The following is a 14,726-nucleotide window of genomic DNA, read 5'->3' on the forward strand; positions in this document are numbered from 1 at the left end:
GTAGAAACAACCTAAATGTCTAATAAACAGGATTGCTTAAAGAAATTGTGTTATATTTAGTGATATATAAAGCATCCTTCATAATGAAAAAGGCTATGCTACAAAATTGAGAAACTCGTGATTCAAAATTATATAGAAATTAAAACCATATACAACCAAAACAAAAACCTGTGTCTAGATGAAAAGACTGAAAGGAAATTCACCAAAATGACTGGTGGATCTATGAAGGTTTTCTTTTTGTTGTTTCTTTTGTTTTTAGAGTTTTAGCAGTACTTTTTTTTTATTGAGTTATAATTGACATATAATGTTATATTAGTTTCAGGTGAACAACATTATGATTCGATACTTGTATACACTGCAAGATGATCATCACAAGAAGTCTAGTTAACATCATCACCATACACAGTTACAAAATTGGACTTACGAAGTTTTAAAATTTTCCTACTTAGGGAATTTCCCATAGCTTTTCTATGAGACTGCATTACTTTTACAAGTTGAAACAAAAAGAAAAATTTATAACAGAAATTCCAACATAGGTGTAACTTTAGTAATTTGGCTTGATCACTGAAGAACATTAGCTTTGACATTGTGGTGATCAATATATATCAATAGAATAAATAAATGAATTAAAGTTTTAATCTAAAATGAAGAAACCAACAGAATTAATTGGATTTGGTTTCGTTAGTAGCATATTTTTTTATAATAAACAAAAGAGTATACAGAAAAGTGGGAAAGAATACTTGCATAAATTGAAATTTATGCATTTTCAGTAACCCATAAATTTTTAATGTAAAAGAACACAGTATTTGATGATATTTACAATTATAGATGTAAAAATACTTTTTTCTACTTTCCTAATAATAAAAAATGCAACTCGAAACATTTTGCTTAGTTAATTATCCAATTCAAAAAAATGAATCTGAAAAGAGAGAAATGTACACAGAAATGTAGATGGACCACATCACAATGTCATTAGTTAGAAAGACATACTTTGCAATTCAGACTAGAAAGGTCAATACGGGAACAGTTCACTTGTTTATTAGTCAGTGATGGTTTACCACTAACAATGTGGGTGAATTTAGCTTACATGAGGTAAATATTACTTGATAACATCTCTGGTAAAGTGATTTGGTAAAACAGAAATCAAAAGGTATGGCTTAAGTTAAACTATGGCTTATACTTAATAATGTTTCTTGATTATTTTACAAAAGCTTATTGCAACAAAAAGTTGTTCAAATGTAAAAAGTGATACCTAGAGGTATGTTTTATTTGATAAACATGTTATTTAAATATTTTAAAAGAAACAGAATGATCTGTCTTAAGTGAACAGACTGCTGAGGATTCTATCCTCTCAATGCATGGAGCCTCCACTCCAAACCCTACCGTGTACTAGTTCACTGACTGCAGAAATTTCCTAACTTCTCTAGGCTTAGTCAGCTTGCCTACAAATGTGGATAATGTTGCCTAGTTCAACATGTTACTGTATCTTATCCTTTTTTTCTCTACAAAATTCAATGTAACTTATCTCAAATATTAAAAAGACAAAATAAGAGTAAGTTATGGTTATATATTTGAGGGCTGAATAGAGAATTTGGATTATGACCTTCATTTCACCCACTCCTCATCCCACCCCCATCTCTGAAAAAACAAAACAAAAAAATAAATATGCAGTTTCCAAGAATTGTGACATAACTTTATTCCAGAAAATGAAATCAGTGGATAACCACCCCTTAGGAAATGAGCATAGAACAAACTCATTTACCATGAGTTAAAACATAATAATTAGAACGGAAAGAGGCAAAACCTCAGTACCTTAATGATGTATTATGTTTTTTTACTATAGAAAATTGAAAAATGTTATCAGAAATTCCCTGAAATAAACATATCTTGGTAATCATTTCTAATAGAAAAAGCATTCAGTCACTAATTTGGGGTTTATATTTTTATTTGAAGATAGGGAGGGACGCATAACCTATACCTTCAAAATTCAGCCAGACTAACAAGGTAAATAAATTTTTATTCTGAAAAATACAAAATTTCAAGAAGAAAAACTGTGCCTGCATACGGAAGTTGGAAAATGGTTATTCAAATGTTTGTGATGGGGTCTTGATTCTTTGAGAGGCAGAGTTGGAGAAATAGGCTTTGGAGCAAGATACACCTGGGTTAGAATCTCAGCTCTGCCACTGAAGAGTTATTGGATCTTAGGCAAAGCAGCAGGGCCCTCTGGCTAGGTTAACGGAAGGGGAATTACTCCTCCTCTGCAGCCTCCACAATGAAAAGATTAAACGCTGGTTTTCAGAGCTTTCTCTGCAGTTAGGGCAGAGCCATCTTATACAGGTCTGATCAAGGAAAGGTAGGCTGAAGTCTGGAAGAGATTTCTAAAAAAGCTTTTGTTTTCCTGATAAAAGGGACAGAGAAGCTGACTGTACCCTGCCCCACTCTCTTCCTCTCTTGAACACAGACATGTAGCCCAGGAGAATCAGCAGCCTTATTGCACCTGTGATGCAAGAAGGCAGTCCTAATGCTGTCAGGCTGCTGAAGCAACCCCGGAAGCTCCAGCAGCCAGGATTCTTATGCAAGAAAAATAAGTCTCTATATGTTTAATCCACACGTCTTCAAGTTTTCTGCTAAGTTTAACTGACACAAGTCTAAATGATTTGAAAAGTCACTTAATTCTCTGGGGCTCACTTTTCTTCCTCTGTAAAGTAGATAGTAAGTAGATAGTAAGATATGTAAGTAAGGTATCGTTTTCTGTTTGACACGTAGAAAAGGTAATGTCAGCTGTTCATGATCATGATGATGATGATCTTATTTCTCACACAAGCCATTTGCAGTAATCATTTCATTCATCTATTTTGAAGGCAACAAAATTGAGGCTCCATGAATTTAAGCAACTTGCCCAAGATCACACAATTAATAAGTAGTACAGCCAGGATTCAAATTCAGGAATTCTTATTGCAGGGCCAATGAGCTTAAACCACTACAATGCTTAGAAAAGTGACTCAACATAATAAGAGCTAAACCTAATAATCACTGGCTATAATGATTATGATAATGTTAGACAACTATGAAGACAAGAACAAGTACATCCTAATTTTCATTCTGGAAAGTAATAAATTCTCATTAATTCAACATTAATTTTATTTTTCTTCTTAAAAGTAGGATGATCTCACTTCTTTACTGAAAGAGGAATACTCATTACTCTTCATTGAAGGAAATTTTGTTCCTTTATAACACCAAAGAGCAACTAATAACAGTATACATCAACCAATAATTGCAATACCTACTGTTAGCTAAATGCTTTTGTGACTCCTGTCTATCAAAAAAGTAAGCAATGGGGCTTCCCTGGTGGTGCAGTGGTAGAGAGTCCGCCTGCCGATGCAGGGGACACGGGTTCGTGCCCTGGTCCAGGAAGATCCCACGTGCCGCGGAGCGGTTAGGCCCGTGAGCCATGGCCACTGAGCCTGCGCGTCCAGAGCCTGTGCTCCGCAACGGAGAGGCCACAACAGTGAGAGGCCCGCGTACCGCAAAAAAAAAAAAAAAAAAAGTAAGCAATGAATATTTATGGTGAACTTATAATCTGCAAGGTACTATGCCAGATATTTTAAAATTATTTTTGCCAAAGAAATAGCATATGTTTATTTTCTTAAAGTGACTTAAGACTGCTTTAGAGGGAGTATATCCTAACAGTGCTAAAAATTAGGAAGTGGCTGCTGCTGTTAGCAATCATCAACATCATCAGCATCATTACTAACATACACAGATTTTATATCACAAGCTCACATATATTAAGCATTAGGTACCACATTTGGAACGTTTTCCTTCAAATGTCAGAATGTTTCATTTCCTTCAGTGAAATAAATGAAACCACTTTAAAAAATTCATGCTGAAGGTGCAGTATTTGAAAAACAAGCAAAATTCAAAATTAAAGTTTCTAAATAAATTACATTCAGCAAACAGGCTAAAATACTGATAACTACAATTAGGAAAAGATATTTAGTTCCTGGAAAAGATTGCGATCTAAAGAGTTGATGTGTAGTTGTTAACTTTCAAAAATAGTTTGGCATGTATCTTTCTAGTAAATAAAAAATTAATGTAAAGGCTAAAACTAAATGGATGGTGAATAAAGTAGAAGTTTTGAGGTAAGGTTAACTCAAAAACGTTAAGTCTCAAATTATGTACGTTCACAGCAATATATTTTTTGGAAGCCAAATAACATATATTCCACACTGAAAGAGGTATAGCTCTCTCCATTATATATCATAACAATAATTGATAACCACATTTTCAAAAAAGTACTGTATATAAAAGAAAATGCTTTCAAGGAAAATACATCAAGGAAAGAATCATTTGCTTAATAAATTCAAAAATGACACAGGCAATAGCATAAAATCCACGTGAACGTTATAATATGCTCAATCAGTACTAATTAAGCTAATTAATAGCTAATCTGCATTTTTAAAATGAACACAAAGTATTCTATTTTAGGTCCAAAATTAAGGTTCTGAATTACAACTTTAGAAGAAATCTAACTGTAGTATACTTATGGAGAAATCTTTTCTTAAAAATTAAAACAAGCTCAAAGCAGAGCATCATATTTTCAAGTACAGGACTATGTTGAAACTGAATTTACCAAATAAAAGAAGACGGGATACATATAAACGAAGACGTAAGTGTCATTTACAGGCTTATAAAGTATTTTTCAATTATTATAATGCTGGGTTTTTTTATTAGGGGAGCTCCAAAGCACTCCTTTTTAAACAATTCTCTTGGTTAAATTAGCCTAGGTTTAGACTCTTGGATAAAGGAACTTTCACTGTACACACTGACTGATGCAGGATTAGAACCAAGGCGTCTTGCCCTCCGGGCCCATGTTCTTCCTGATACTTGCCCCACTCAACTTTCCTGCACATTCCAAGAACCACTGTATCTCCTTCCTACCATTTTATCCTCAAAAATTTTATAAAGCACTTTTAGAGGAGTGTAGAAAAACAATAGGGAAATAGAAGGAGAACCAAGAAAAAGAAGGTATATGACAATTTCAGAAAAGGGAACAGCCAACAAAGAGTGCTGAATATTACAGACAGCTTGAGCAAAAACGACTGGGCAGGGGACCAGAAGGTCACCGATGAATTTAAGAGGGTGTTTTCAATTAGTACAATGGTGAGGGCAGAGTCAGGTGGGCTAAACTGAGGAAGAAATGGAAATTTAGAAAATAAGGGCAATTTGGGGGACAGGGAGGAACAGAATGATAGCTTGAAGGGTAAAATGTTTCAAACTTTATAGAATTTAGACAAGATGATACAGAAAAAATTTAAGGTAGAGAATAGGAAAGCCAGGGAGTATTAGGTTGAATCATTTGAAATTTCAGATATTCAACTATTTTTTTACTTTAAAAAACCCAGCAATTTCACACAGATTAAACTAATGTATGAACTTAATAAAGAAGAAGATAAGGTGATATGCTAAGGAGGTGGAAGACAGGAACAAGAGACCTGAGATCGAAAAAGGTAAAGTAATGCAGAATCTACTAGAAATGAAAGAATTTTCAGAACTCTGGTTGATGTCATATAATATGATCCTATATTGAATACACCTGGCAAGACATGTTACCTCTCCGAAAGGATCCCATCTGCTATTTCTACATTTGCCTTTCACTTTTAGAAACAAAGCTATTCAGCTCCAACAGGATGCTTGAACCTGAACACCACAAGATTTCTTTTTGGGGAAAAAAAAAATCACACTCACTTAACGTGGCACAAACACGAATCTACACTGATGCCGTTGCCTTTCTTTTTTGTTTTGTCGTGTGTTTTGCTGATAAAGTCAGAAGATATAGAAACTTAGAGCCCAATATGAAGTTGCTAATTTCAGGTCTACTGTTATTCTACAGCCTAATTTATCATAAATCCACTTTCATATGGCCAAACATCTACAGAATAACCACATGTCTAAAACCTCAAGCTCTCTCTTAGATTATTTACTCAGGGGAAAGCTAACTGCTATGTCATGAGGACACTCAAGCAGCCCATGGAGAGGTCATGTGATGAGGCCTGAGGCCTCCTGTCCACAGCCAGCACTAACTTACCAGGCAAGTGAGGAGCCACCTTGGAAGCAAATTCTGCAGCCCCAGTCAAGCCTTCAGATGACTTCAGCCTGGCCAATATCTTAACTGAAGCTCATAAGAAACCCTGAGCCAGGACTGTCCAGTGAAGACACCCATGGATTCCTGACCCACAGCAATTGTGTGAGATAATAAATGTTTATTGTTTTAATCCACTAAATTTTGGAGTAATATGTTGCACAGATGTAGATGACTAATACAATCCTCCCAAGCTCATTCTCAATTCTGTGCCATTGCTCATGCCGTCTCCCCCACCACTGTTCTTTCATTATCCATCTCCCAGTGCCCTTCCCCCTATCCTTCAGAATCTAGCCAAAGTTCCATCTCCTTGAGAAGCCCTCTTTTTTGTTCATGAAACCATTTCAACTCTCGCTTCTCCAGTTCTCCTTTGAACACTTCTGTGCTTAACCACACCATTCATTTAGGCATTTACTCATATATTCCTCTGTGTTGCTGGGCTCTATGCATCTTTCCTTCTAAAGATGCCATACAGTTCTTCTAAACTGCATTCAGCACACTGTAATTTAGATACTCAATAAATATTTGCTGAGAAAATTAGCAAGTCACACATACACATTCATTCTGGAAGTGTATTTGATGAGTATATAAAAAGTAGAGGTTGACAGTATGGACTTAGAGCTAACATTCTCACCAGTCTGCTTATTTACTAGCCGCTGACTAGTTTTTAAGTTACTTAAAATCTCTGTAAGCCTTCGTTTCTTCAGTGCTTTTTAATGAGGATTCTAACAGTATCTACCTTAGATTAATAAAAAGATTTTTGAAAAACAGAGGCAAATCTCTTAGCAAAGTGCCTAGCACAGAGTGTTCAACAAATGTTAGCTATTATTGTTCTTATTACTAACCACAAAGTACATGTTGAAATTCTGGGTCCCTGAAAGTCTCTAGATGTTATCAAGTGGCAATCTAAATTAATACGAAATTCTACAAACTAAAATAGAACTCACAATTTCTATTAAGATAACTTTTAATTTTTCTAAAATCTACTTTTAAGTCAATAGAACTACAGCCTGAATCAATTGTAGGAGTGCAGCCTTGACTTTTTCTCCTCATTGTCCTATTAAGATATTAACTTCAAAGCTTTTGTGGGAACACTTAATTGCTTGCATTCCTTAACAAGCAGCCACCATAGTAGTTTCCAGATTCACTTTTAACCTTTACAGTCCTGGGAAGGCATATACGGCAAACTTACTAGACATGTAAATTTACACAATCTCTGGGTTAATATAGCTGTATGTATGTGAATATGCCACATAAAGTAAATCAATTTTGTACATCAATCAAAGTAGAATCCAACAGAAAAAAATCAATCCAAAAGAGCACTGCTATGCCATATATCCGAGTGGGGAGGGTGGGTGGGAAACTTTAATGCTATTCATTAAAAATTTTTTTTTATTGAGGTATAACTGACATTTGACATTATATTAGTTTCAAGAGTACAACATAATGATTCAATATTTGTGTATATTACGAAATAATCACCAGAAGTTTAATTAACATCCATCACCATAAATAGCTACAAAAGAAATTTTTTTCTTGTGATGAGAACTTTTTAAGATCTACTCTCTTAGCAACTTTCAAATATGCAACACAGTATTACTGTAGTAACCAGGCTGTACATTTTATCTCCAGGACTTATTTATTTTATAACTGGAAATATTTACTTTTTGACCCCCTTCACCATTCCACCCACCCCACAACCTCACCTTGACAACCACCGATCTGCTCTCTGCATCTATGATCCCCCCATTTTTGTCTAATGTTATCCAGTCTGAATTACATGTGTTTCATGAACTCATATCATTCTTGAGATAGTTTATAATTTTCTTAAGATTTATAGTATTTATAAGAATATTTATAATATTCTTAAGATTTCTTATTAAAAAATTAAATACAGCAGATGCTCCTTTATCCTAAAAAAATAATCAGAGATCTGTTAAGGAAAACCTAATGATTTTCAATCACCAATCTATTTAAAAACATGCATATTTTTAATTGTAAATCATGTCCTCTGGAATAAAAAGAACTACTTAATTCAAATTCTTATTTTCTTTTTCCCCCTACCAATACACCTTGAAAACTTTAGTTTTTGAAACATTTAGTATCTATCCAACTCTTTATGTGACCCTATACATCACACAACCTGAAATAGAAACAAAGACTGGGAAATTAGCTTGTGTATTCCACCTTAGTGTCAAACAAAAGTACAAATAATATTCAGTGCATGTGCTAGTTACCTTAGAACTGCCAATCATGCTTGTTTTGAAACGCTTCGATTTTCAGAGCTGTTAATCATGTGTGTTGAGAGAGATGTTGGGTGTAGAAATAATGCTTTAAGAGAGGCAATCTTCATGAAACATTAAGAAATCAATGGACTTTGTAAAACTGAACTTTAGGATTTTATAGAAAGGTATACAATTCTTAAAAAAAATCAAAATTAAAATATAACATAATGAAATAAAAAGATTTAGAGAATAAGACTCTTTAACCAAAAAGATATGCATGGTTTAACCACAGGGATTTTATATTTCAGTGCAAAAGAGGAATGTTCCTTAACTGATACTAATCAGAAGTATTATAACTAGGAGTGGGAAAAGGAGAATCAAACTAATCTAAATCTGGGCATTTTAATTTTTATTTTTGAAGCAGGCAAAAGTATCAATATAATACATTTCCCTTCTCCACCTCCCCAATACAACTCAATTTACTATCTAGTAGTCATTCATGTCTGAAATCCAACACCATCAGAAACTTTTCCTCTGACTCACAAGCCACCATTACTCAGTTACCAAGACCTGTTTCTTCTATCTCCTAAATTATTAATAAAAGTCTCCTTTCCTGACCCCTAGACTTAATTCACATTCTTATCATTTCTTTCCAGAAGCTTCCTTACTGGCCTCCCTAACTCCGGTTTCATTCTTCTAATACGTACTCCACACCATACCACAGCCAGAATGGTCTCATTGAAACACAAGTGTGGTCCATGTTACCTGTTCCAATACTTTAATGTGTCTTTACCACTTTCAGAATAAAGGCCCAATGTTCTAGAATGGTATATAAATCCCTTGAAGATCTGGCTCCTGCCCATCTCCCTACTCTTCCCCTTCACTCCTCTTAAACTTAAGCCAACTAAGCCACTTGAGTTCCCGGAAGTGCCGGGCTCTCTCTCACTGAAAACTCTGTCAAGTACACTCCCTCCCATTTTCTGCACTTTGTATCTCCTACCCAACCTTTACAACTCAGCTCAACTGTTGAACTCAGCTCCTTTGGGAAACCGTCTCTGACACAAGCTGACTCCATCATCAATGCCCTCTTCTCCGTTCCTGTAGGACACAGGAAATAGAACTCATACGGTACTATGTATATCGGTTTACTTCTCTATCCCCTGACTGAATCACTAACTCCCTGAAAGCAGGGATTGTCTTTCATCTGTACATCTCTAGCATAAAACGCAGAGGTGGCACACAAGAGCTGCTCATTAAGTGTTTGCTGACTCAGTGAAAAATCGTACCATGGCCCAGTTTACTTAAAAGTAAGATTAATAGGCACTTCCCTGGTGGCGCAGTGGTTGGGAGTCCGCCTGCCGATGCAGGGGACACGGGTTCGTACCCCAGTTCGGGAGGATCCCACATGCCGCGTAGCAGCTGGGCCCGTGAGCCATGGCCGCTGAGCCTGCGCATCCGGAGCCTGTGCTCCGCAACGGGAGAGGCCACAACGGTGAGAGGCCCGTGTACCGCAAAAAAAAAAAAAAAAAAGATTAATAAAATCAACAGCTTAGTTCTTGAGATGGATAAAATGTACGACAGGTACATTCCAAGCCAACCAAACTAATCAATGCCGTAAAGCAATACTTTGCACGTAACAATATTCTTAAAAGATTTACTCATTCACTTACAAATTCACTGTTAAGAATTGGCACCATCTCAAGTAGTATTTGAGATCCAATAATCCTATCTTATTTTCGCTACCATTCCTACTGGTGGTGTTAAAGTCTCAACCACGACAACTGCTCTTATCCAAGACACTCAGCACCTTGATTGGTTCAGCAAACACTTTTCTGATACGTGACAACTCTTATCAAGGGCATCAGTGAACAGGCAGTCAACACAGGCAAGACCCTGACCTGGTTACACTTCACTTACCAGGAAGTTAGTTATCTGGTGACACCAAGTCTCCACAGAACCCAATGAGAATTAAGCAGAGGAGTTTAGGAGCGGTCAAAATATATGTTGAAGTTCATGTACTAAAGTACATACACTTTACTTACATAAGAGGCTGTGAGGTCCTTACTCAAACTCTAGTTGTTCTTATTTTTAAGCACAATTTTGGTGACCAATTTCTCAGGCATCAGATATGAGAGGAAAATTAGGAAGTCTAAGAAAGCTAAAAATGCAGACACAGATAAAACAGTAGAAAAAGAAAGATGACACCCAAAGGTGAAACACAAAAACTACAGAACTGGAGGGTTATGTAGCTGAGAAACAATAATTCTATATATTTGAGTTGAGATACAATACAGGAATTAATGTTTATAATTATGACCTTGAGTCATCAAAACAAAGACAAAAAACAGGTTAAACAACTTTAGGTCTAACAAGGTTCAAGAAAATAAATGACACATTTTATAAAACGAATCAATTAAAAATTAAGTGTTATATGCATAAAGAGTCAACTTTCTACAATTCGTAAAATAAACTTTTTTGAAATATATCATTCCCAAATAACAAGAGGCATTCTGACTCTAAGCTACTAATCATCGTCAGACGTTAACCAGTTCCTGTGACTACAGGTCTCACCACAATTATGATTCACAGCCATTATGAAACAAAGCCTGGGCCCTCTGGTCATTAGCTTATTGGTGGTAATACTATTCAAATATACTATACATGGACACCATAACCCAGGATATTAGAACAGGCTACCTCTCAGTCTTTAACAGACCTCTATTAGAGCTTCACCACCATACTGTTTTCAGGGTTCCTGGTATAAACCTGGTTCATACGTGAGGCTACTTTAGGACGTTTTTATGACACTTTAGTAGCTGTATGTTGTAGGATTTAGAGAGTAGCACAGTACAGTGAAAGAACATTCCTGGGTGATGGATACACACAGCCCTAGGATTGAATCCCTGCCTTGTGAACTATAATTGTATGGCTGCACCACCTTATTTATGCTCAGAGACTCATTTTCTTCATTTGGAAAATGGGGAAAATATCTTCTACTTTCTATGCTTCTTGTGCAGAATAAATCTGACGATGTACATAAAGTGCCAACATAAGTTTTTTAAAAATTGGCTATTGGGATTATCAGACATAGAAAGGAAATGATCTTAATCCACACTAGGACAAATTTTGTGAAATTGTGTGCTGTATTAATAACACACACACACAAAAATGTCTAAAGGGAAAAGTGCTTTATATTTTTAAGTCACAGTAGAAGCCCTCTGACTCATAGGTTGGTTCATGGAAAAGTAGGTCAAAGTGAGGACTCATTAAAAAAGTATACACATATACTCTAAAGATATTAACTTAGCAACTAATGCAAATATTCTGACACAGAGCCAGGTTTTCTTGCTAAGTAGAGGCTCACTCGCTGGAGCTCTGCACTGATCTCCTTAAATAAACAATACCTAGACTGCAATGTCTGCAATTGCCAGAGTCAGTCACTTTAAAGTAATGCAGGGACAGAAAAGACATTTGGAAAGCAATTCCTTCCAGATTTTTATGATTCCCGCCCCCCGCCCCGCATCTTTATGGTTTACTTGCTCAAACTAATTCAATAGCAATTTCATTAAAAAAGACTCTCCTTTATGGAGCCTTTCTAAAACATTAAAATCAGCTTGTATAAGAACAAAAACCCTTTCTATGCTCATATTTTATTAATTTATGCAATAATCAAATAAATTACCTAGCGATAATATAAATGGGTTTTGGAATAAACACAACTAGCTTTTGCTAAACACATACCTCAACTGAAAGAAGCAAAAGTGTCCAGTTATAGTAGAGGACTACTAATTCCTAATTGTCTAAGTGCTGGTATGAGTCAATGGGTTTTATAAAAGAGAATCTTGATTAATTTAGCAAGTCAGTTAATTCAATGAAAACTGCCAAAGAAATTAATACCAGCGTCACTATGGTTTGTCATAATTTGACTTCTGATTCCAAGTCATAAATTGATATTTAAAAACATATAATGGTTAAAACTTTTGAGGTTGGTATTGTAAGAGTTAGGTCCCATCCACACCTCCAAAATTTCTGAATGTAATTATAATATTTCTGTTTTGCAACTCACTCAAAGTAGATCACAATACTACCTTTCATGCTTAAATACTATAGTTTATATTCTGTTACTATTAATATAACATCTTTCTAGACTTAATTTTTCTTTTAGAAGTGTTTTTCAAACTTTTTTTTTGTGACACAAATACTCACCACCACTCCCCCACAACACCTTAAACAAAACACTCCCAGAACTGTAACATATAAAACAATGAATGCAGAGCTGCTCTGAAATAGGGCCTAACTCCCCTCTCTACTCCCAGGGCAATCTCTGAAGCCCTTCTGCATAACTCTATAGCTTCTTGGGTCAAAGACTGAAAACTTGGTTCTTTTAAACAATAATCAAAAATATTAAAACAGGGCTTCCCTGGTGGCACAGTGGTTGAGAGTCCGCCTGCTGATGTAGGGGACACAGGTTCGTGCCCCGGTCCGGGAAGATCCCACATGCCGCGAGCGGCTGGGCCCGTGCGCCATGGCCGCTGAGCCTGCGCGTCCGGAGCCTGTGCTCCACAACGGGAGAGTCCACAACAGTGAGAGGCCCACGTATCGCAAAAAAAAAAAAAAAAAAAAAATTAAAACAAAAAAGTTACATAACTTATTAAAAGGCTGTAACTTAGCTAATTAGAATATTCAGTTAACCAAAACAATTTAGGATTCTTATCAGTTGTTTATCACCTTTTTTAAAAGAAGCAATCTGGTGGCATTTTAGACTTTTAGCAATAGAAGTAGAGGTCAAAGGCCTTCTCTGACTACTGTTATCTTCTACTCGCCAGACATCCTGTCACCATATTACCACTTCTTATTTATGAATATCTAAAATTGATTTGTGCACTAGTTTACTATCTGTTCCTCATTCCCCCAATAGACTAAGTTCCCCCAACTTCATGAGAGCAGAGAGCTAGTCTGTCTTCTTTATCAGCCCTTATTTACAACAGTGCCTGCCAAATTGAAGAGGTCCAGTAAGCGTTTGTTGAATAAATGAATGAATGAATGAACAAACGAACGAACAAATCAACTCCTACACCAGTATGGCTCCTCCCTTTTCATGATCCTCAATCATGAATATATTTATTTTGTGAGTGCTTTGGAAGTTTAAGTGGGAATTCCTGGTGAGAGTGATTGGATACTGGGCAGGTAGATGTAAGCAGTAAAGGTAACTATGGCAGATAACTACAGAACAAAGAGATACAGGCATTTAATTCTCCTAAGGAAAAAAAAAAAAGACTCTAATACAGTGACTGCCCCCTAGACTAGAGAATTTATTTTGCAAAATTGTTATGAGCCACCGCTCTCCCCCCACAAACACTTCTGTTAAATAAACTGCTTCACTGGGAGGAGAGTACACGTGGAGATGGGGGTTTCAACCATATAGTAATTTCTGTTAATAGGATGTGTGCTTATGTGGTATGTACATAGTTTTCAATGAACAGTTAATTTAATTTTTCAATTCATTAAACTGAAATTTAATTAAATTAATTAAAATTAATTTAATTAATGTTGCAACAGATTCCAATATTTAACCATTTAGAGCTATACTACACATAAAATAAATTCAAATCATATTATAGAACTAATTAGAGAAATATCTAGTCAAAAATACTGATATTTAAAATTCTGTGACCTAGTTAATAAGGCATAAGAATCAAATCAGAAATTCTAGACACCTAAAGCATTCTGAAATTTTATGCTCAAGAATATATCATAAAATGGGGGAAAAAACTTTAGATAAAAGAATATCCATAAAGAAATAAATATCCATGAAAGAAATATCACAAACAAAATTCCATCCACAAATATAAAGAAACATGTATATCACTGGCATTTGCAATTTATAATAAATTTGAGCAGGTGAAATACCCATAATTCAGCAGAGTTATATGTAAAATACATCTTTTTATAAAGCTAATACCAGATGTTCTGGCTGCATGTTAGGTCAGCTTGTAAGAATAAGGATGGCCGCTGCAACTGGGTGGCACCCATGGTAGCATGATGTAAAGCTTATCAATTGTAGGGAAGAGAGGAGAGGATTTCTTTATATAAAACAAAGCAGTACTTCATTTTCAAATTACTGATATATTTTCTGTTAATGAAAAATGACCTGCTACAGCTCCTGCTGACAGTATGAGAGAGTTTAGGTTGCCTCTCTTGAAGGACAATTTTAAGACCACATATCTTCACAACTTGCCTGGTGAAAAATCCCTCAATAGAAATTCTTGAGGGATGTCATCATTAGGTCACAAAAACCCTAAATCATCAGGATTTAAAGAATAATAATAGTAGCATCTGTTTACTATATACCAATCACT

At 35.5% G+C, this 14,726-nt stretch overlaps 1 protein-coding gene across 9 annotated transcripts in view; it reads right to left on the reverse strand.

Moving 5' to 3' along the window:
• Window positions 1–14,726, reverse strand: part of MRPS28 (mitochondrial ribosomal protein S28) — a 98,992-nt gene that overhangs the window by 63,962 nt on the left and 20,304 nt on the right. The window contains exon 4 of one of the 9 annotated variants that reach the window (XM_073794547.1): window positions 1,998–2,850. The exons of 7 other annotated variants lie outside the window; for them this stretch is intronic. In XM_073794547.1, the coding sequence (XP_073650648.1) occupies window positions 2,847–2,850 (4 nt within the window). In that variant the 3' untranslated portion in view covers window positions 1,998–2,846. Of the gene's footprint in view, window positions 1–1,997; window positions 2,851–14,107; window positions 14,666–14,726 lie in introns of those variants that run through there. One more of the 9 variants, XM_073794546.1, reaches the window with a different exon arrangement.

The sequence above is a fragment of the Tursiops truncatus genome, chromosome 17 (genome assembly GCF_011762595.2).
Source record: "Tursiops truncatus isolate mTurTru1 chromosome 17, mTurTru1.mat.Y, whole genome shotgun sequence".
NCBI lineage: Eukaryota > Metazoa > Chordata > Mammalia > Artiodactyla > Delphinidae > Tursiops > Tursiops truncatus.